Consider the following 24,637-nt stretch of genomic DNA (forward strand, 5'->3'; position numbering starts at 1 on the left):
AATCACTGCCCTTGGCCTTGCTTATTTCGTCGCGCGTACATGGTAAACGGATGGCCAGGAAAGCGTCGAGTTTAAAATTCTGTTAAAAAATAATAGAAACGACTTCGCCTGCAAAAGCCGGACGATTTAATTCCAAAAGTTTCGTCGACAGAACGGGGCGACTTAGGTCGGTATAGTCGATAGGCGGAAATAGTAGCGCTACTAGTAGTAATAGTAATAGATAGATAATATAGTAATAGAGACGATATAGTAAGAGTAATAGTGATAAGAGTAAGAGATAATATAAAGGTAATACAATGTATCAACTATGAGAGAGAGAAAGAGAGAGAGAGAAAAGAGAGAGAAAGAGAAAGAGAAAGAGAGAGAGAGTGAGAGTGAAGAGAGGATAGAATATAGAGAGCGAATGAGAAAATGGAAAACAGAGGGGATAGTCACTACTAGAGACAAGCGAGAATGCAGAGAATTCGGTGGTACGCGTATGATTAGTGAGAGAGGGGGTGGGAGGGGGTGTACAATTATAGTAGCGCCGATTAATTAAAACAACGAGCTTAAACTAAGGTTCAAACTAAAATTAAACGCTCGATCTTACAAAAGTATCGCGTCTCTTTTTTTTTTGTTTTTATTTTTTTCCTCTCCCTTTTCTACTTTGCGATCGAATTTAAAAAAGAAAAAACAAAACACAAGCTCGTGCTCTAGTCTTGAAGGCGTAGGAGTGATCAGGGAGGCCATCGGGGTTCGCACCCGCGCGGGGGGAACGTAAACCCGTCGTTTATCGATAACCAGAAGTTGGAAAATTAATAAAAAAAAAAAAATTGAAGAGAAACTAGGAAAGAAACGATAGCAAAAGGGACAGTAACTGGAAGGTACGAACTAGAGAATAATGACGTACGAGTAAATAATGAGTAATAATGATTAGCGTTAAATTAATAGTAACGAAATTAATAGTAGCGTCAAACGGTGGCGATTAAAGTAACGTTAATGATAATAATGGTAATAGTAAATAATCGTAGTAAAAAAAAAAAATAGACGATAAAAAAAAAAAAGAATTTAACGTTAGAGAATTAAGAAGAACAGGGCAACGCATAAACGGTACGAAGTTTACCGGAAACGGAAGCAGCCCCGGAAGTAACCCTAATTTCTCCGCCTCGAGATTCACGCGAATCGAGCGACCAAGAAATGGAAAATGGAAAACGTTACTTCGGGGCCTGTAACGCGCGTTGATTGGAAAATATTCTCTGTAGGGGGAGAGAAGGGGGGGTTTGGCGGAGACGGGGGGTGGGGGGGGGGCTTCGTTTAATTGAGGTATAAAAATCGCAGTTGTAAATCGTGTATAATAAATCGCGTCGTGCCGAAAGAAGACACGTGGAAGAGCGATCGGTGCCCATATTCTTTTCGAATATATATATATATCTTGTGTGCGTATGTTCGTGTGTGTCCCTCTGTGTCTGTGTGTCGGTGTGTAAGTTTGATTCGTGATAAATGCAAACGGGGTGAATACGCGAGCGTCGGTGTAAATGCTTTCGTAGGAATCGTCGGTCGACATTGAACTATACATTGATCAAACGCAGCTAATAAATTTTAATCCCACAACCTAACGATCTCTCACGGACTCTCTGCTTTTAGGCCTTCGCAAAACTCTTTCTCCGAGACTTTATTGCGATCGATCGGATTCTGGACGCGAAAGTCCTTTGGAACGATCGACTTAACGTATTGCTTACCTCGAGATCCTCTCAAACTTAACTGTACTAGATTTCTCTTTTTGCAAATCCTTGCTTAAGACTCGTGTAAAAGGAGACAATCTTTTGAATGCATAAGGGTTCCACCTTCCACGTATGTTTTTTAATATTTCGAGATACGATCTGGAATAAAAAATTCACTGCCGGATCAAAACCGAATAATATTCTGCAAAAGTAAAATTTCGATTTTATTACACCGTGAACTACACAATCTAAAATTTGTTTCTCAGTACTTATTTTTGCAACCTTGTTAACATTCATAAATTTAGTTTTTTCGACTTGAGAATTAAGTTTTCTAGTATCATGGGTGACCTGACAGTCAAAGTGTTAAACTACACTTATCATGTAATCGAATTAAAAGTTTTTTGCATCATTTTTTTGTGTAAAAAGTTCGATTTTTTATTCCAGATCTAAGGGGAAAAATGCTAATATTGTTTCTATCTTGAAATCTTAAAGAATATATACGGGGAAAAATTGTCAATTATCACTTCTCGAGTCTCCTCTTTGAAACGTTCGTTTCCCGCGGAGTTGCAATGAAACTATCTAATTATCTCGGAATATAAAACAATCTAGCGTCTGGAATCGTTCGTAAACACCGCAGCCATAAATTCTCAGTCGCCGTTTCTCCCTATTTCGAACCGAACAACGTACAATTCAATAACGAGCGATCGTACGATGAGTAAACGATTCTTCCTAGTGTCTCCATTTTGTGCTTCGGTGAACGGTGAATAATTACCCTTCGTTACTAAATTCTCCTTCGTACGGTCTTCGTACGGCGACACAACTAATCTCTAATCAAACTTACTAGAAAGAGCTTAACCGTAAAACGCCCGCTCTGACAATTGATTTCCCGCTTTTGTTTTTTTTTTTTGCTTTTTTTCTTTTTTGTTTCTTGTTCCACGTACAAAAAGAAAATTGATTTGTCTTGCCGGAGGCGAGCTGATTGTGACTTGCAACGCAATTCCTGGCCCACGATTGTTATTTCCCTAGATTCGTCTCTCTCTCTCTCTCTCTCCGAACTTCGATTTCCCTTACGATCAACACAGGACTACGTCTTCGATCCGGAACACGATTCTCCGCGTTTTATCGAAATGAAAATTGGAATCGTAACTGTCGTCGGCAAGGAACGTAGGACGACTGAAAGAGAAGGGGAAAGAACGAAGAAAACATTCGGACAAACCCACCTAACAATCGAAAAAATGAATTCTCACGAACATGAAAAACAAACCCAAGTATCCAACGAGATGAGAAAGTTCGACAGCTTTTCCTACGGCTCAGGGATTCGCTTTCCTCGTCAAATTAATATCGATAAAGAGAGTCGAGTGTGATTGTCGTTTAACTATACAATAGTACTCGTTTAAAGTTCTTGGAGGCTTAATTAGAAAGGGGCTACTACACGTGTGTCTAAGACTCTACGTTTTCTTTTTTTCCATCATTTGGGTTTTAACCTCTTCTTTTCTTTTACAACTTGCGATTTTTTTTATTTTGTATGTTTGTTAATTGTTTGTTTTTTGTTCAATCGACTTAACAGCTACTCCTTAGATAAATCTCTACGGTTTCGCACGAAACTTAACCTCGTTTACTCGCGTTCATCGTGTTTTTCACCGATGACATCCGCTCGAGGACGCATACTTCCTCTCGCGTTTTTTCTTCCGTTTCGCTTTTATCGTTCCTCTCATTCGATCAGGGGTCCGTGTCGCAGTAGGTGTCGTCACATCGAGCCTCTTCGTTCATCGGCCGCAGTGGCTGGCGCCTCGGTATGAAGACCCTTCTGCTCTTCTTTTGACAATACATCGACGTCACAACAGCGATTATAACGACCAACTAACGAATAATAGAAGTCGAGCGAACGAGACCTGTCTCGTGTGGCGCCTCGTTGGCCTCGAGGGGTCCTGGTCCTACAGTCTAAACGTGGCTTCCATGGAAGAGAAAAGCAGGCAAGAAGATTGCGGAGTCACTCGGTCAACAGGCACACCGATATCCCACCAACCAATGTCCAACGTCCATCTGTCCTTGGGAGAACAAAAGGGAGAACGAAGCGCCTGATTAGTTCCACGATGCCATCACGATGTTCCAATCATCGTTGATATGTCGAGTTTTCCACCTGGCGCACCGAGTTGCAATCATGGCACCGTGGAACTGGCCCCAGCGAGCTTCGCCATAATCGTAATTCGTAATCTCTCATTCGTACACGTTATCCTATAAACATTAGGCGTCCCGCCCTCGGAGATCCGGATCTTTCTCTCGAAAGGGTTGGTTCATCTTCGACTCTGTGCTTGACCCTGTGTGTCTTTTAAACGCTTTCGTCACGTAGGAAAAATTAAATATTCGCTTATTTCAACAATCGGCACCCGTCGATGAAGATCGCTGCCTCGGGTGCGCTTTAAACCTCTCTCTCTTCCTCTCTCTTTTTCTCTCTCGTCTCTCAGCTCGTCCACCCTTTCCTCGAACCTTGTGTCAGACGTTCGCTAAACTTTTTCGAGTTCAATCTCGACTCGAAGCCTAAGGCCCCCCCTCCCGGATTAGGCGAGCTGACCATTCCCGAATTTCAACGATATATTTTACACGTGTATCGATAATAATTAATTTAAACCTGCGATCGCTTCCGTTCTCGTTCACTCCTTTCGCGTGTTATCGTCTCTCTCTCTCACACACACACGCACTCATTCTCACTCTCTCTCTCTCTCCCTCTCTCTCTCGTGTCCGTATCGCATGTACAATATATTCGTAATAGATTAATCTTCTCTTCTAAATCATTACATAATCCGTAACGTCGGTAATCCAAGACTTATCAGTTATTAATAAAATATAGATTATTGGGACGCAGCCGCTGCGCACTTTTGGACACACCTGTTACAATGCGATATATCAAATATATATATGTATGCATATAGGAGATATACATATTTCGTGTGTGATCGTGTCTGCGTGTACGGAGTGTGTCTGTGTCTACTATGGAGGTGTGTATTTTTCTGTATCGATTCTCGCGTTTCTTCAATATCCCTGTGTTTTACATACACACCTTCTTTTTTTTTTTTTGTTTTTTTTTCTTGTTTAGTGTAGTCCCTAATAACCTCTGTTGGCTACCTCTTCATCTACTGCGTGGCTTGAACCAGACCCCGAATTTCCTTGGTCCGAACAGGTTTCTCTCTTTTTTTTTTTTCTTTTTTTCTTTTTCGAATTCGAATCGTCGTACATACTACTTCCTCTCCGTCGCGATTGTGATCATCAACCCTCTAAAGGGGCTTCGAAGAATGCTATTTGAGGCCTCTGGTCGACTCTTTGTGTTCCTTTCTGGAGATATCTTTCGATTAGGTTCGACGGTGTTTGAAGGTGTTTAGAGCCTGATAAGCTGATTGTCACAGTTTTCTATGGTTTACGAAACAAAAGAATCTTGATTCTACTAACGACTACCGTCGAGTTCTCCAATGTTTTCCGTTCTCAATTATCGAGACTCGTGATCATGTTTTCCCAAACGTTCGTTTTGCACTGGTTTCTTTTATACTATCCGATGTGGCGTTCGAGGATGCGTGATACGGGTTCGGTAATGTTTGATTGTCTCAGTTTATGCTTCCTACGTGCGTTATATGGTTTTAATAGAATTTCAATCTCGCTAACGAGTCGAGTCCTCCAATGTTTCTGTTTCTGTCGGCGAAATTTTCGATGGAACAACTGAGAATTAACAGAACTTGGAACGTTTCTTTTTTTTTCTTTCCTTTGGAAGGGATCCAGCAAATTGCTTCCTTTTTAAACTCCCAGCTTTTACACTCCCCCTTATTTTTTTTTTTTAATCGCTGATGTTCTGAAACGGAAGGGGCATCCATGGTGCATTTGCTGGCGTTTGTTTGAACGGTTACGCCTATTTTGAATGATCGAAGCAATCGAGATATGTCTCGTCATTGGTCTCTATAATATATAAAAATACGTCGTCTATAATGAGGAAGTTACGTTGAATATGTTTGTATATATAATATATATATATATTAGAACAACTTTTTTTTTTTTCTAGAATTTCGCAAGGTGTTTAGTTGGTCTGGAGAAATTTCGGAGCCTGAATATCTGCGACACCATGTAGCGAGTGCTGGCTATCCCAACCCTCACCTCGGCCCCCCTCAACCCAGCTAGTGATATACTCGATCTAATCCGTCTACAGGGTGCCTCTCTCCTCTCAGATCCACACAAACCTATCCAAAATAGTATTCCTTTAATCTCACGAAACACGTTGTCCAAACAAATCTCAAATTCGAAACGATTCTTACGGTACTTTCATTATTTAACGTTGGGTTGGCCAATATGTGCAGATTTTTGCAATTATTCAAAATAGTTACACAATGGTTTTATAGCCTTGACATAATTTTAGAGCTTAAATGAAAAAGTAAACATCAAGATGCAAACCTATAGTAGCTAACATTTAAACAGTGTTGGAAAAATTTGGAGATTTGTTTTATAGTTTTGATTTAAGTTCAGAAATTAAATAAAAAAAGGAAACATCAGCTAACATCTAAATAGTAACAATAAAATTTGGAGATTTGTTTTATAGTTTTGGCATAAATTTAGAAGTCGAGTTGCAAAGCTATAAAAATCTACAAAAGTGGTCTTTTAAATTTCTGTATCATTTGTTCCCCACTCTGCAAAATGTCTTCAATTCCTAAGAGGCTATTAAGACAGCTCTTGATTAGTTTTTTGGGGGTAAACAGGTTATAAATCAGATAATTGATAAAAGAATTACTTTCCGTTGTATTTACACGCTGAGAACCGATACTTCTTGGCCAACCCTCTACTTTATATCCCCTGAAACACACAGAAACAAGACTGGCACAATCCAGACACCCTGTAAATAATCTATAACCCGGTACGGCTGCCCCGTTTGATTAACCGACTTGATTTCTTAAAGCTTTAACTACTGTCTCTTGTTTGGAAATTCATATTCCCTTCTCTTTTGGCGAAAACGGGGAAAGTCTCTCGAAGTCTTTCCCCCGAAATTAGACAAAGGAAGTGGAAATCATTGTCATCGCAATAAATATTAGAACAGCTGTCGTGGGCGAGTCGTCACTTGAGACAGACTTTCGGATTCCCGGGAGGAAACAATTTTATCTCTCATAGATTCACTGCATTCTCGAGATTTTATTTCTTTCCACTTTCCTCCCCTCCCAGGAACGAAACTCTGCGTTCAACGCGAACGAAACGACTGTAAAATATAACGAATTACGCGTCATTCGATGTGCGTGTCGTGTGGCCGTGTGCATGAGTGTGTGGTGAACGGGAATGTGTACGGAAACTCTTAACAGGCAGTAAAATAATCGCAGAATGGGTGACACGCCAGAACTTCGTCGCGAAATTTCGAAGTTCTATCGGTCGAACAACGTTTTACAGGCTTCTCAGGTACGCTCACGAGATATTGTGCCGAAAATACAATTGTGCTTTCAAACCGTTACCTTTATCGCGTCGAAGTAAATCAGGGCTCGACAGTCTTTTTGTGCATTCGAGACTAATGAAAGAGCCTGTTTAATACTTAAAGAGGAGCACGTAAAACTAGAAGACACGAACCTGCTGAGAGCTGCGAGGCAATTAAAAGAGAAGTTTACGCTCGAAAGCTGACGCACGGACCTCTTTCTAGTCGAGGAAGATCTCTTTTTATTTCACTTTTACAGAATGCGAAAAAACGCAGAAAAAATGAATCGTCACACGGTGCTTGAAGATTTTCTCGTATTCGATCAGAGCTGACATCGTTTAAACAAAGCACAGATTTATTCGCGGACGCGTGTTGAAGAATTTTTGGATCCTACGTTAAAGCTAAACTTTTATGAGAAATACGAGAAAATATTTGAACCGTTCTTAATTTTCTAACGTCGAACAACCTAGTAATAATTAACATAACCTGAGAGGTCGACCATCGATGAGGTGGCGAACCGAGACTAAAATCTATTTGGACGAGGAAGAAATACCTAAAACGCGTTAATCGAGAACGAAACATCGTGTGTTCGTGTGTAAGAAACGTGTGAACGTCTCGCACAAAGGACGCGTCTCCCCGCGCGTCCCGGTAGAATCTATAAATGCAGTCGTCGGATTAAATAATGTAAATATATCGGAGATTCGAAAGACAGATCATAGATGCAAAGACTGGCCCCTTCGCTCATGCCGGCTACTCGTCGATTCATCCTCTCCTTGGCCAGTGAGATTCGGTTCCAAACGATCTAGAACTATCAATCCCACGGATGGTGCGAAGATCCATAGGATTTAGTCTGTACCAGTCGGAAATATCCCACGTTTGACTCACTGAGAGATCCCTTCCTAGAGTTTAACGGCTACTTTGGCACAAACAACACTGCCCGGGCCGGCACTCGCTTTTGTTAAATATATTTTGTTATTTTTTTTTTGTTATTTTGTAATTTTTTCTTTGTTTCTTTTACCTTACCATTTTTCGTAGTCTCTTTCTCTCTGGTTCACGCAACACAACACACGCTCGGAGTCTCTGACGGCTCATTCTCTCAGCGATCCTCTATAACGCAGTCAAACCACCCACTTCCGTTTCAAACTTTCGCGCACTTTCCCTCCGCTACCTCTCTACGATCGATACGTATATTAATAAGATTTAATTGACTCCAAGAGAACGTCGATTAGACAAAAATCGTCGGGCTTCCGTAGCACGTCGCGACCCGTTACCGATTCGTCAGATGTGTCTTTTTTTTTATTCCGTTTCTCAGATGCACGAACACGCTATTCGAGATCTGTGACGTTCAGCGGAGGCCCATTCATCACGACGCTACGACACTACTGATAAATTTTTTTTTTTTTCCTCGCGATCAGTGTACAATTATATGTGTGTGTATGTTAATTTGTGTTTGGTGGGAGGTGCGTCTAGCGCGCTTAGTCCCTTGTGCTACGCGATACAAAACTCGTATGTATCTCCTCCTCGTTCTCTCTCCCCTTTCATTGCCCAGATAAACGTTCCCACGGTCTTCTCTTTCTTTTCAATAACATATACATATATATGTATATATATATAATATTGATGCTCTGCGGATTAACGGCTACGTTGTGTATCATAGTTTCATCGTAAATTTACCTTATTATCTTACACGACACTAGCGGTTCAAACACAACAGACCTCCTCCTCTATTATAGTTCCCTTTTCACCGATACGTCCTAAACGCCTTGTCGAAAGGAATGCTTGGAGATCAGGAACTAATCGTCAACCGGACCGAAACGAGGTTGAACACGCGCCGGATCCGGCATCCGGTAGGCCTATAGTCCGTCCCCGGAAACGCTCGATCCGTCGTCCAGGCGTTCCACAAAATCGCCCCCACCGATACAGTGTTTTTGTTTCCCCCCTCTATGCGTGTACAAACTTGTTTGTATCTCGTTTAATTATCGATATGTTAACGGGTTGTCATTATACTTGTGGTTTTCTTTTTAACCCTTATTATTACGATTAAAGATTCTACACAATCCTAAGCACCTATCGTCTAAGAAACCTGCGTCTGAACGTGTCGTGTCGCGTGTATGTGTGTCTGTGTACCGTGTACCGTGTAACGTGTGTGTAGGTTTACGCGTGTATACTGTGTCTCGTTTGTCCGTGTGATTAATACTTATCGTCGAACATACAAATTATAAAAATACCACCTTGCTACGACGTACGACAGTGCGCGATCCGGCCACCGTGGCGATCAGAATCGACGCGGATCTACCAGCTCGATCCGTCTGAATACTGAAGGTACACCTTAAAAAACGAAAAAAGATCGGGTGGCCCACGGGATAAGCACCGGCTGCGACGCGTGGCGGAAGTGACTCTCGACAATCGCCCTCAGCCCTTTCCTTCCCCGATCCACGCGATTCATAGATCCGTGGGATCGTCTGATGGAAGGAAAGAGCGCGAGCGTCTCGCTAAAGTGTTGCTGAAGGGTCCCGTTGACGTATTAGCCTTAACAATAAATCTTAGTGCCCGACAGTTAAGCCGTTCGTTCTGTTTATCGAGGGTACACCTGTTCCCTAGTCAATTAATCGGGTACCCCTAAGCGCGCCTACTTTCAACCTCGCTCGCCTTTTTCTCTCGTGTTTGTTATTTTTTTTTTTTTTTTCCCCCTCGTCGACTGTGCACACGTCGCGCTTCCGCCGACAGAGAACGTCGACGATCTTCTTACAAGCTAACAAAGACGCTTCTTTGATCGATCTAACGGGAAATAGCTGATCCCCGGATCCGTTTTAACTTTAAAAACCCTTAACACGTTATTTCAGTTTGAAGGTGCCGTAGGCTTGGCGTTACGATTGTAAAATATATAATATATATATTCGTGTATGTATATATATAATGTCTATATATATACATACCTTATCATTTAAAGATCAACTCTGTACGAGAGCCTCGAGGGGCCCCTCGCAGAGTCCCTCCTTTTCGTACCCATTTTTAATCCTAGTCTCTCCTCTCCTCCCTTCAGAATATGCTTTTCTCTCGTTCGCCTATGCCGTACCCTCGGTTACGGTGTCTCTCCTCTCTCTTTCTCTCTGGGTCGGTTCTTGGCTTTCCATCGACTCGAAAGCCAACACCGGGGGTTGTTACCCGTAACTCAACAGTCGCGCGATTTACACTTTCTTGGAGACTCAGACCTCTCTTCCCTCGGTTCCGCAGCCCTAATCCTGTTTCGCGTTTTCAAATGTACCACCCTAGCCGTCCGCGAGAATCGAATGCGAGAAAATTGAGTATAGAAACCGGGGGTGCGTCGCGTACTTCCGGTTAGGCCGTGAAGTACCGTTTCGTACGTTGTCTCCGAGACGAGGTTTTCTCGGGTACAGGATGTCGGTTCGCGTGCTTCTTTACGTCGAGAGGGAAGACGTTCGCTTCCCCCCTTCGTGCTGCATTTGTTTTTTTCGAGCTAAGCGCGGTTCAAAGGTGGCCAGTCAATGGCGTTGCAGCCCTTGCAGGAACGTACGACCGACCGACTGGACCCATCGCGCCGACCATCAGCCGTATACTGAGCCAGGTGACCAAAACGGGACTAGGGCGTAGGGCTGGTACCACTGTCGATCGTTTGATTGTGACTCTTGTTAGATGTTGCTCTTAGAGAATGATACTCTCAGATGGTTGGATTCGCTCAGCTGGTAGTTGTGCATTTTCTGAAACAATTTAATAACACTCGGTTCAAACCTGGACCATTTCTACTCTACAGTGCTTAACACTAAACCACTGGTCCCAACAATTGTTTTTTAAATTTTCTTTTGAATTTTTCAGATACAATACTTTAGCGCCATTTAACTTCGCGAGTTTATTTATAGTGTAACTTCACTTCCATTCTTATTGTTTGTATCTCTTGTATCAGACACAAAATTATCTTGAGAAGCAAAATGTTTTCGTTAATGAATCTTGAAATGTCTGGTAAATGGTATTGGAGATTTAGTGTTTATAGACAGTATAATGGATCTATGTGAAAAAGTGGGACATTTTAAATAATTTTAAGTTCTATGCCGAAGGCGCAATTTTTAAAAACTTCTCTTATGATGCTTTTCGTGCTACTGCGGCCTACTAGCGCGTATTAAAAATACTGAAACTTTATACGCGTGTAGTTTCGAAACTACTACAGCTTTATTAAAAATTAAACCACCGTTAGCGGCAGCAAAGCTTCCTCTTTAAAATTGGTTTTTGATTTTTGTCGATCTGACTTTCCGTTTTCGAGATATCGCAATTTATGTAAAGTTCAATAGTCACGCGAGTTCATTGACCTCGCACAATGAAACGTAAACAAACCCTTCAAAGCCTCATATCTCCGGAACTAACCATCCGATTTCCTCATTCAAACGCTCATTTTAAAGGGAATTTCATCCTCTATCAAATGACTATACCAAATACTATAATTTATGCTGTCTTCTATATTTATTTTGCAATTTACTTTGACGCTACATGTCCAAAGAAGTTTCAGCAATTCCTATCGATTAAACGACAAGTGTGCGATAGAACTGGACTATTCATGAAACAAAATTCGTTTCCAAAGGTGTTTATCCCCTATCTGATTAAAATTACAAAATTTCGACGTAGTTTGTAAATTTTTCGTAGAAAGTTGCATTAAGAAAAAATATAATAATCTTCACAAAGTCTAATAGTTTAAAATTCTTCGAGAATGTCTAAAAAGATGCACTCCACGCTAGAAGACCCTCTTAGCAAAATCGATTTAGTGGAAAAACTGGAAACCACGCGAGATATCGGACACAATAAAACCAAACTTACGATCAAAGCAGCGACCGCGTCGTCCATGCTGGGCATCTGTATAAGGGCCATCTTTCTGTCTTTCGGGAAGAACTTGAAAGCCTTCACAGTGAAGCCGTTCTTGGTGAAAGCATCCCTGATCTCCTCCTCGGACACGGTAGCACTGCAAACGCAGCGAAAAACAATAACCAAACGTTACGCGAACGGTTTGAAGAAGCTTGCACCAAACTCGTGTCGATCAAACATAGATTTCGATGCTTCACTTACGGGATATTTGATAAATGCAAAGTGGAGCTCGGTGGGTAGATGTTCTGGTAATTTTTCGAGCCAGGTTTCTTGAATCGGTGAAGAGAGCTGTTGGTGTAATCCTTTGTCAAGCCAGTGTCCGGCTGGCCTTCCTTTGGCAGCTGAACGGTTTGATGTTTGCTCAGCATCACTTTGATCTGCTTTCCAAACACTCTCAATTTGTCCATGTGTGTCAGTGCTGTCGTCGGAACGTACATTTTTAATCCGTGAAATTAATTTCGATTATTTTAAACGGAGACGATAGTTACCTAAATGTGCTTGATGAGGTTCGGCCATCTGAATCAGTGCCGAGTCCTTCTTGTTGTAGAGAATTTTCACGCGCTGTACATCCCCGTAAACGCCTAGACGCACAACACGCAAACACCACTTTAATAAGCTCGACTGGCCCCCAAGGGGCAAGGCTTTTTTTAAATAATGACGCCGTCTAAAGGATCGTCGAAGATGACACGGGACAATAAATTCGGTCGATCGAGATCGGGGTACGATCGGACTAAGACTTGGGGCATGCAAAGGGGCGATCGGTTCAGCTACCAGACGGCTGCAAACACTCTTTCGAACGTCGTGAAACGCTGAACAATCGCGATTTCGAACGTTTCGTTTCGGTCTCTTTTTCTCTCGGTAACGTTCGATCCAGTTGAACCGATCGCCTCCGAAGAAGTGAGCTCCTATGGAATTACGTAAAATAAGCAAAAGCTTCTGTAATATTAAGGTGTCTGGAACTGATATTAATAAAATATTAACGAAACGAATTCAAGAAGAGATGCTTGGAAATAGAGAACATGAAAAAAAATGTGTCGTTGACGGCGAATGATATGATGATCGTGACATGGGCGAAAAATGTGATGGATTGCGAATGAAACAGCTGTAGTAATAAAATAAGTTGAAATCTCGAAAATAACGGAAAATTAAAAACGTTAAACAAGAATACCAAGAAATGAACGAAACACAAAATATATATGTTGAAGAGGAGAGTGAAAAAAATGATTTTTTTTCTTTGAAAAAAAAAAACAAAAAAAATTCTACATTCACAACGAACACAAGAAAAAAAAATTGTTTTTTGCGACATGACAATACGTCGAAAGCGACGATTATGACTATGCCTTGTTCGTGTTTCGATCTACATATATATATATACATATATGTATCGGTGTGTATTCATTCATTCAGCATATATGATATGAAAAAAAAAAAAGTTCGCAATTTTCGTTTGTTCCTTCCTCTTCACTCTCCCAAAAAAATAAAAAAAAATCTGCTCACGAACACGTAGAAAAAACGTGTCGCTGTTTCTGCGTGGCGTGTTTAGTGTCTTTGGACGGTGTCAGTGTGCCCGCGAGTGTAAATATAATAATTAATAATGTAATATAATTAATAATATAAATGTAGAGACGTACCAAACAGGGTAAAGAGAGCGTCAGGCGTGACCATCTACACAGAGAACAGACAGAGTCCAGTCAGTAGTCAGCGAGTATAATAGGATTCAATGTATAGTGTTGGCACGCGCACAAGTTTCACGATCGACGTTTCGTTTCTTTTTTTTTTTTCTTTTCTTTTCTTTTTAGGAGCTTTCCAGACCTTTCGAACAGAAACTGATTTCGAATCGTTGCGTCCGTGGCGATTCCCGAAAACGGGAACGAAATGCTTCGAACAATTGTTAATCTCGAATATCGTTTACGAAGAAACTGTGTTCCGAGACTTTCAAAGTGCTTTCTCGAGCAGAATGGTGTTTTAAGAATAGATTTGAAGAATGCAGTGTGGTAATAAATTTACAATAGCGTCGATTGAAAAAAAACAGTTTTTTTTTATTTTTAGTTGGAATTAAATTAACTGGCCACTGTAAATGGCTATATCTACTGTTTTAAGCGAATAAATTTCTTTTAATTACATGGATATTATTTTTAAAGTACTCTTTTTTTATGATATATGTTACGTTTTGTAGCATAAATTCAGAAAAATGCATGGAAAAATTGAGAACAGGGAAACGAGACTTCAAAGCAAAAGAGAACCTGTGGGGTAAATATACTAATTGCAAGTAAACGATGAGTCTCGATTGGTGTAACGAAAAAATAAAAAGTCGTCTCAATATAAATATTTATCTTTGAATTGTCAATAAAAATGTAAAGCATTTATAGACAATTTAAACGTTTGAGAATGAACAGATAAAAGTGTCAAATTAAAAGGGTAATAATTAGTGAAAAATTCGACTGAATATAATATAAATATTTATCTTTGAATTGACAATAGAAAAGTAAGATATTTATGGACCATCTAAATACTTAAAAACGAACAGATGATAAAAGTATCACATTAAAGGGGGCGTCAATAATTAATGAAAAACTTGCTCCAATATAATATAAATATTTATTTTTGAATTGTCAATAAAAATGTGAGACATGTATAGACAATTTAAACGTTTGAGAATAATTAGAAGTGTCAAATCAAAGGGGTAATAATTAGTGAAAAACTCGTCTCAATATAAATATTTATCTTTGAATTGTCAATAAAAATGTGAAGCATTTATAGACAATTTAAACGTTTGAGAATGAACAGATAAAAGTGTCAAATTAAAGGGGTAATAATTAGTGAAAAACTCGTCTCAATATAAATATTTATCTTTGAATTGTCAATAAAAATGTGAAGCATTTATAGACAATTTAAACGTTTGAGAATGAACAGATAAAAGTGTCAAGTTAAAAGGGTAATAATTAGTGAAAAATTCGACTGAATATAATATAAATATTTATCTTTGAATTGACAATAGAAAAGTAAGATATTTATGAACCATCTAAATACTTAAAAACGAACAGATGATAAAAGTATCAAATTAAAGGGGTCGTTAATAATTAATGAAAAACTTGCTCCAATATAATATAAATATTTATTTTTGAATTGTCAATAAAAATGTGAGACATTTATAGACAGTATAATGTTTGAAAATAATTAGAAGTGTCAAATTAAAGGGGTAATAATTAGTGAAAAACTCGTCTCAATATAAATATTTATCTTTGAATTGTCAATAGAAAAGTGAGATACTTATGGATCATCTAAAAACTTAATAACAGATGATGAAAGTATCAAATTAAAGGGGGCGTCAATAATTAATGAAAAACTTGCTCCAATATAATATAAATATTTACTTTGGAATTGTCAATAAAAATGTGAGACATTTATAGACAATTGAAATGTTTGAGAATTAACAGATAAGTATGTCAAATTAAAGGGGTAATAATTAGTGAAAAACTCGTCTCAATATAAATATTTATCTTTGAATTGTCAATAAAAATGTGAAGCATTTATAGACAATTTAAACGTTTGAGAATGAACAGATAAAAGTGTCAAATTAAAAGGGTAATAATTAGTGAAAAACTCGTCTCAATATAATATAAATATTTATCTTCGAATTGTCAATAAAAAAGTGAGATACTTATGGACCATCTAAAAACTTAAAAACGAACAGATGAGGAAATTTTAAATTAAAGGGGTCATCAATAATTAATGAAAAACTTGCTCCAATATAATATAAATATTTATCTTTGAATTGTCAATAAAAATGTGAAGCATTTATAGACAATTTAAACGTTTGAGAATGAACAGATAAAAATGTCAAATTAAAAGGGTAATAATTAGTGAAAAACTCGTCTCAATATAATATAAATATTTATCTTTGAATTGTCAATAGAAAAGTGAGATACTTATGGATCATCTAAAAACTTAATAACAGATGATGAAAGTATCAAATTAAAGGGGGCGTCAATAATTAATGAAAAACTTGCTCCAATATAATATAAATATTTATTTTTGAATTGTCAATAAAAATGTGAGACATTTATAGACAGTATAATATTTGAGAATAATTAGAAGTGTCAAATCAAAGGGGTAATAATTAGTGAAAAACTTGCTCCAATATTTTGAATTGTCAACAAAAATGTAAAACACTCACGAAGCATCTGAATTAGTGAAAAACTCGTCTCAATATAAATAAATATTTATTTTTGAATCGTCAATAAAAATGTGACATTTATAGACAATTTAAACGTTTGAGAATGAACAGATAAATATGTGAAATTAAAAGGGTAATAATTAGTGAAAAACTTGCTCCAATATAATATAAATATTTTCGAATAATCAATAAAAAAGTGAGACACTTATGGGCCATCTAAATATTTAAACACAGATGATGAAAGTATCAAATTAAGAAGGTTGTTAATAATCAGTAAAAAATTTTTCTGACCACATGAGGAAGTAACTAGAATGTACCTACGCCTATGTGGCGAAAGTTGAAATTTCTTCGTTGACGTATGTGTGTACAGAGGCTGTATAGCACACGGCGAGCAACGATTCGTAAACGTGGAAACGTAAATGTACGCTGGAATTCACTTTTCCGGTCGATTTTCTTTCGGCTGTCAGCCCTCCGCAATCGTGAGTGGAGAAAAACAGGTAGAGAAACAGAGACAGAGTTACAGAGAGACGTAGAGAAGCAGAGAAACAGCGGGACCTTCTCGTCAATATGAATCCCTCGTGGTTTTGTCGTTTCTCGTAACGCGGGAATGATTTTGCGGGAGGGTTAAAAAACAAAAGAAGAGAAGAAAAAAAAACATGGTACACTCGATCGTCTGTTTGTCAGAGGGGGGGGAAAAAAGACACTGTCGGAAGCTTGTGCGCGCGGCGCAACGATAGTAGTACACATAGTTATAGTACAGTAGTGACAATAGTTGCAGCTGCGAAGTGTGACGTCGACACACAGTTTCGTCACGAGGCGCCTTTCGTTTCAAACGATCGAAATTATTCACATCGACGCGACAAATTCCATTATCCGTTCGAAAAGTTTGCTCGAAACTCGGACTCTTTTAGTTGGAAAAAGATTTCTCCGTTTCGGAATATCTTCGATTAACAGCAATTCTGGCCACGAATAATTTTCATAATTTCGAGTAAATATTGTTTCATTAACTTTTTTAATTTTGATGGCTTGATATAAGAATTTCTAAAAAATTGTGAAACTGTTCGAACGAATATTTATTATAATTGTGCTCCGGATTGCAATATATAACACGCCATCTTTTACGAACGAATCACCAAGTTACTAAGTTTAGTGTATATTTAAATTACGACAGAAAGTGTTTTGAAAACTTGGCTTATTGGAAGATTTCATAGAAATTGTTCGAATGAATATTTAGTAATTAATTGTGCTCCAAAAAATTATCGTATTATTAAATTTAGTGTATGTTTCGACTACGATAGAAAGTAATTGTCACCCAAGTTAAGAATTCTTATTTTTAAAACTTGATTTATTGAAAAATTTTTTAAAAATAGAAAAAGGTATAAGAAATGATAAAACTGTTCGAGTTACTAAAGTTCCACTCAACTGGAATAACTTTATTAAAAACTGTAATAAAATAGGATTCCAGAACCCCGTTTTATAAATTGAAATACCGCACTGAAAAACACCCCGTATGTCACCGAAACGTTTCAAGTTACGGCCGTTACGTAATTGAATTTTATAAACAAAAACGCAACGTCGAAACACGAGAATCGTTAATATCATTCGAGCATATAATTAGTTATCCACGCTAAAGAAATTCGTTTCACGTTGTAACGGTACATTGTATTCGAAATAAAAAACACGAAATTATAGGATGACCAATTACACGGTCGAAATGTTTTTAATATTTCGCGCGTCTTTGACAATAAACCGTTACTTTGACACATAAAATTGTCCTCGTCGCGGCATAATGAATCGTAAAAATATTCAGAAACGTTTACTCGGTGAAAAATCCATTATTAATTTCAACGTGCACTCGCGATGAATCGATAACGATTGTTGCTAATTTAATTCCCGTAACAGCGCTTCGAGGTGCTCTCGAATCGCGATTTCTCCAGTGTAATTTCCATTTCGGAAAAAAGAAAACGAAAAACGCCTCCTCGAAAGTAACGTCGTAGCCGACAACGCTACGAATCACTCAGGACAGAGAATGGTGACGTTCGGAACGATTTCTATGTGTGTGTTTCGAAAATGAGGGGTAGTGGTGGGGGGCAAAGGGGGCGGGGGCGTAGGAGGTAAGATATAAAGGGTTCGTGACATAAAAGGGGGGGGGGGCGCATACGCATCGAGACTTCGATTTTCCTGGTTGACGAACGACGCTGTCGCTCGATACGAAAATATTGAAATCGAGATATATGGTTTTCGACGAGAACAACGACCTGGGGTTCCCCTTGTCCGCCATTCTCGAGTCGAAAGACGCGACAAATAAATACGGAAAAGAGCGTATCGAGGACAGCGTTCGGCAAGGGAAGCTCGAGTCGAGGGATGGAGACTGCAAGGGTTGCCTACGTAGCACTACGTTGCAATCACATCGTCGTATTTGTGTTACTCTTTCTTTTTTTCATAGGTACGTACCTAAAGCCAGTTTCGTGTACAATTGGCGGACACTCGGAGAAATGGCCAATTTCATATTGGAAAATCATTTTTACCAAAGCATACAAATTATAGTCGAAATAAACTTTTTTCTCGTCGACCATTTCTCTCAGTGTCGAACGAGACGATTTTTCGACGTTCTGCCCGCTTCAATGGCGGAGGAAGACACGAAGAAAAGTTGCCCTCGCGTGAGATTCGATATTTCGCAAAAATTCGTGGGGATTATTTAGTAAGATTTAATCGAAGTTGAAATTATTCGAATTCGATACGCGTTAGTGACTCTTGATAATCCACGCACACTTTCTGTAAAATATCATGTTTCCACGAAGCAAATTTTCAGAAGATCGAGGATTCTTGAGATAATGGTAATTTAGCACTTTTGAAAATTTCTGGGAACAACGGAATCTCTGAGTTTTCTTCGTGCTTGTGTGTTGGATGTCGTTTGACGTGCTCGTTTGGCAACGAACTCGCGAACAGGCATCGGAGCCACTTACCTCTTCGTTCAAGTTACTGACGAGCAACACCGCGGATGTTTGCGTATTTGTTGGCACGCGTACACCGAGGCCAGCAGCTCCGAGAGGGAAACCACCGAGGCCAGCTAATCCACCAGCGGGCGGCACCCCGTTGTAGGGCCCAGCCAAGGGCGAAGGTAGACCGTGCATGGCCGCAAAGGGCGTGGGAAGCACACCCGGTGCCCCTGCAATGGACTCTACTTCAGGAAATTTACAACGTATCGTTATTATAGTTTGACAAAGCTCGTTTGCTAGCGCGTTTGGACATTTTAATCGCCTATTGTCCAAGGAAACAATCGACTTGGGGGGATCCAGCGACCTGTTAAATATTTTTTAAGGTCCAGGGAATTCATTTTTATATTTCAAATTTTTAGAATATTCATATTTAGAATACCAGAAGAGTACATAAAATTGGGTATTGGAGGTAAGGCAATTTTTATATTTACAACTCTCAGAATTTAGCATTTATGAAATACCAAAAAAAGGAATAAATAAAATTGTGTAATGTAGGGAAATTGATTTTCATATTTCACACTCTCAGAATTACATATATTTAGAATACCAGAAAGAGGAGTACATAAAATTGGGTATAGTAAGGAAGTTAATTTTTATATTTATGACTCTCAGAATTTAGCATTTATGGAATACCAAAAAAAGGAATAAATAAAATTGTGTAATGTAGGGAAATTAATTTTTATATTTCAAAATTTCAGAATATTCATATTTAGAATACCAGATGAGTACATAAAATTGGGTATAGTAGGGAAGTTAATTTTTATATTTGTAACTCTCAGAATTTAGCATTTATGAAATACCAAAAAAAGGAATAAATAAAATTGTGTAATGTAGGGAAATTAATTTTTATATTTCACACTCTCAGAATTACACATACTTAGAATACCAAAAAGAGGAATAAATAAAATTGGGTATAGTAGGGAAGTTAATTTTTATATTTGTAACTCTCAGAATTTAGCATTTATGGAATACCAAAAAAAGGAATAAATAAAATTGTGTAATGTAGGGAAATTGATTTTCATATTTCACACTCTCAGAATTACGCATATTTAGAATACCAGAAGAGTACATAAAATTGAGTATAGTAGGGAAGTTAATTTTTATATTTATAACTCTCAGAATTTAGCATTTATGGAATACCAAAAAAAGGAATAAATAAAATTGTGTAATGTAGGGAAATTGATTTTCATATTTCACACTCTCAGAATTACGCATATTTAGAATACCAGAAAGAGGAGTAAATAAAATTGGGTATAGTAGGGAAGTTAATTTTTATATTTGTAACTCTCAGAATTTAGCATTTATGGAATACCAAAAAAAGGAATAAATAAAATTGTGTAATGTAGGGAAATTGATTTTCATATTTCACACTCTCAGAATTACGCATATTTAGAATACCAGAAGAGTACATAAAATTGAGTATAGTAGGGAAATTAATTTTTATATTTATGACTCTCAGAATTTAGCATTTATGGAATACCAAAAAAAGGAATAAATAAAATTGTGTAATGTAGGGAAATTGATTTTCATATTTCACACTCTCAGAATTACGCATATTTAGAATACCAGAAAGAGGAGTACATAAAATTGGGTATAGTAGGGAAGTTAATTATTATATTTATGACTCTCAGAATTTAGCATTTATGAAATACTAAAAAAAGGAATAAATAAAATTGTGTAATGTAGGGAAATTGATTTTCATATTTCACACTCTCAGAATTACACATACTTAGAATACCAAAAAGAGGAATAAATAAAATTGGGTATAGTAGGGAAGTTAATTTTTATATTTGTAACTCTCAGAATTTAGCATTTATGAAATACCAAAAAAAGGAATAAATAAAATTGTGTAATGTAGGGAAATTGATTTTCATATTTCACACTCTCAGAATTACGCATATTTAGAATACCAGAAAGAGGAATAAATGAAATTGGGTATAGTAGGGAAGTTAATTTTTATATTTGTAACTCTCAGAATTTAGCATTTATGGAATACCAAAAAAAGGAATAAATAAAATTGTGTAATGTAGGGAAATTAATTTTTATATTTCAAATTTTCAGAATTACATATATTTAGAATACCATAAAGAGAAACAAACAAAATTGTGCAACGTAGGGAAATTAATTTTCATATTTCAAACTCTCAAAATTTAGCATCTATTCAATTTAAACTAGCATTCATTAAATTCTTAGAATTGCAGCATATTTGGAATATGTATTTGGAATTGTATATTGTGAGGAAATTAATTTTTATATTCCAAACTCTCAGAATTGCAAGATATTTGGAATACCAAAAATTTGGAGGAACAAATAGGAATTCTATATTGTAGAGAAATTAATTTTTATATTTCAAACGTTCAGAATTACACCATATTAGGAACACCAAAAAGTTAGAAGGTTGAATAGAATTGTATATCATAGGGAAATTAATTTTGAAACTTCAAACTCTCAGAATTGCATATATTTAGAATACCATAAAGAGAAACAAACAAAATTGTGCAACGTAGGGAAATTAATTTCCATATTTCAAACTCTCAAAATTTAGCATCTATTCAATTTAAACTAGCATTTATTAAATTCTTAGAATTGCAGCATATTTGGAATATGTATTTGGATTTGTATATTGTGAGGAAATTAATTTTTATATTCCAAACTCTCAGAATTGCAAGATATTTGGAATACCAAAAATTTGGAGGAACAAATAGGAATTCTATATTGTAGAGAAATTAATTTTTATATTTTAAACGTTCAGAATTACACCATATTAGGAACACCAAAAAGTTAGAAGGTTGAATAGAATTGTATATTATAGAGAAATTAATTTTTCTATTTCAATCTTTTTCAAACTCTCAGAATTGCAACATATATTATAAACCAGTACTCCAATTCATCTTAATTTTAAAAAATTAAACAAGTAGATAATTAAATTACTTTCTCTTGCATTTCATCAAGCTCAAATTACAACATGTTTTGAAATTTATTTACCCCCATATTCCCCTCATATTCTTCTCCATTTTTGTCTCCATTACATTGTAAAAAAGTTATGCTTTGGAATATTTTAAATTATCTTCGATGAGCAGTTTATTTTGTTTTAATAGAAATTCTGCCAATCTTTGGCTTTGTTTAACCGTTTCTGTATTTCTCTGGAAGACAGAGAGTGTTTGAGGGAGGAAAAACAAGATACAAAATGGAGGGTTTTGACCGTGGAATTGCTCCCGATCGCCCAAGTCGATTATTTCCGCAACCTAACTGTAATTGTACTTTGTGGGGTTGGAGAGGCACAGCAGGATGAAAATATAATGGAAACAAAATTGCCTTTCTGCTCGAGTTCATGAGTTTCTCGTTTGAAAATTTCAACTGCAAAATTATGAATCCACTGCTGTTAAGAAAACACGAAATAGTGTAAATATTCAGTAGACGATGCAATGTAAAGATGCCCCCAGCAGTATTATTAATCTACCCCAAATATTACAGCATAAATTTTATTAAAAAAAAGTATAATATAGTACCTGATTTTTAATTATACATAATCATCACCAACAACAAAAAATTCTTCGAACATGAAGGAGTTTATTAGAGAGAACCAACATGCAATCATTTAAAATTTTAATAATTATAGAAACACAACCCTTTGACAGTGTTTCAAATTTATTATGCTTCGTACAATCAAAATACCACACCCCTTAAAAATGTAATTTTGAACGATCCTAAAACACACTTATTTTTAACGAGAAATAATCGAAATATAGAGGGTGTTCAGCCACCCCTGGGAGAAATGTTAATGGGAGATTCTAGAGGCCAAAATAAGACGAAAATCAAGGACACTAATTTGTCGATTGAGGCTTCGTTAAAAAGTTATAAAAACATTTGCGGCCACACTGTATATTTTCGGTAAAGAATTTTTTTTTCGAAAGTGGTTAAGAATTCGGGGGTATGTCTACTCACAAAAAATTATTATAATAGACCATTCTAGCTAAACATAATTTTTCCAGAACGATTTGAAAATTTTTTTTTTCGCCGAAAAATTTAGGCACCTACCCCCTGTCGACTTTTTTTAAAAATTAGTTTTTTATTTTTAGTAATTTTGTTTGACGCTACATGGAAAATTTGTTTAATACTTTTTTGTAGGTACCCATGAGCTCTACTTCAGCAAAAAGTTTCATTGAAATATATTCACTATTGTAGGAGTTATGGCTGTTTGAAAATTGGACCATTTTTTTAGGGTTTTTTTAAAATTACGGGGTCAAGGAACAACTTTTCGAATATTTTTATAATTGCTACATATTCTACACTAAAATACGCGGCGTTTGGCTTTTTGAACATTAAAATCATCCAATCCGTTCAGAAGTTATGACGTTTTAAAGATTCGCATGAAAATTCAGTGAAACATATCGACGGTATGGTCAGACATCATATTTTCGTTAAGGAATTTTTTTCTCGAAAATGGTTAGGATTTCGAGGGTATGTCTATTGACCAAAAATGATTATAATTGATCACTACAACCGAAAATAATTTTTTTAGAACGATTTGAAAAATTTTTTTTTCGCCGAAAAATTTCAGCACCTATCCGATTTTTTTTCTCAAAAGTAGATAGGATTTCGAAGGTATGTGTATTCACCAAAAATGATTGTAATCGACCCCCGCATCTATATATAATTTTTCCAGAATGATTTGAAATTTTTGAATTTGATTGTTAACTTTTTAACGAAGCCTCCATCGACAAATTGGTATTCTTGATTTTCGTCTTATTTTGGTCCCTAGAATCCCTCGTTACAATTTTTCCCAGGGTTGACTGAACACCCTGTATAAAATTGGAAGATGATACAAACTTTTGAGCGGCAGATGTAACTAATAAATTCGTATATTTTTAGTACAGTTAAAAGTTAACAAAACATCAACGTCTAATAAAATTGCAATAATCGTGTTCGAATTCGTGTAGATGTTTGTTTAATGTTTCTCTATCTTTTCGTAAATTTATTTAACGAATCTTTTTCGAGAAGTCGTATAATTTTGTTAAACTGCAATGCAATGAATATTTTTTAAATAGTGAACTTTGTCCATACTGATATTTTCTCTAATATTTTCGTTACTCACTGTAAGTCTGTTGTCCTTGAACGTTTCGATCCTCGTTATGAAACCACATGAGAACATTTCCCCGGTCAATAGTATCTTCAACAAATTACAATGTATGACATGAAACTTTTCGTGTAACATTCCTAATAATTTGAGTCAAGCGTTAGTGAAACAAATGAGACGAAATATTGACCGAACCAATTGTTACAAATTAAAGTCTGAAGTTCGTCGAAGGACTTTCTTTTTATTCGTCACTGGAAATAATTTATCGATATCGTCGTAAAAATTTAATTTCAAATGTTCGTACATTGCTGCTCAAATGCTTCGAGCACCCTTCCAATTTTAACAGAAATAAAAATTTTCTTACGTATATTTCTTTAATATTTTTGA

General features: G+C 36.9%; 1 protein-coding gene across 14 annotated transcripts in view; it reads right to left on the reverse strand.

The window, feature by feature from the left end:
- Positions 1–4,759: 4,759 nt before the first annotated feature.
- Positions 4,760–24,637, reverse strand: part of Heph (polypyrimidine tract-binding protein 1 heph) — a 710,257-nt gene continuing 690,379 nt past the window's right edge. For 9 of the 14 annotated variants that reach the window (XM_076780654.1, XM_076780652.1, XM_076780641.1 and 6 more), the window contains 7 exons: positions 24,269–24,343; positions 19,141–19,358; positions 13,629–13,662; positions 12,486–12,578; positions 12,199–12,415; positions 11,953–12,094; positions 4,760–10,847 (listed from right to left, as the gene is read on the reverse strand). In XM_076780654.1, coding sequence (XP_076636769.1) covers positions 10,779–10,847; positions 11,953–12,094; positions 12,199–12,415; positions 12,486–12,578; positions 13,629–13,662; positions 19,141–19,358; positions 24,269–24,343 — 848 coding nt within the window. In that variant the 3' untranslated portion in view covers positions 4,760–10,778. The remainder of the gene's footprint in view (positions 10,848–11,952; positions 12,095–12,198; positions 12,416–12,485; positions 12,579–13,628; positions 13,663–19,140; positions 19,359–24,268; positions 24,344–24,637) is intronic. The other 5 variants (XM_076780645.1, XM_076780649.1, XM_076780642.1 and 2 more) reach the window with 4 other exon arrangements.

Source organism: Colletes latitarsis, chromosome 13 (genome assembly GCF_051014445.1).
Source record: "Colletes latitarsis isolate SP2378_abdomen chromosome 13, iyColLati1, whole genome shotgun sequence".
In the NCBI taxonomy this organism is placed as follows: domain Eukaryota; kingdom Metazoa; phylum Arthropoda; class Insecta; order Hymenoptera; family Colletidae; genus Colletes; species Colletes latitarsis.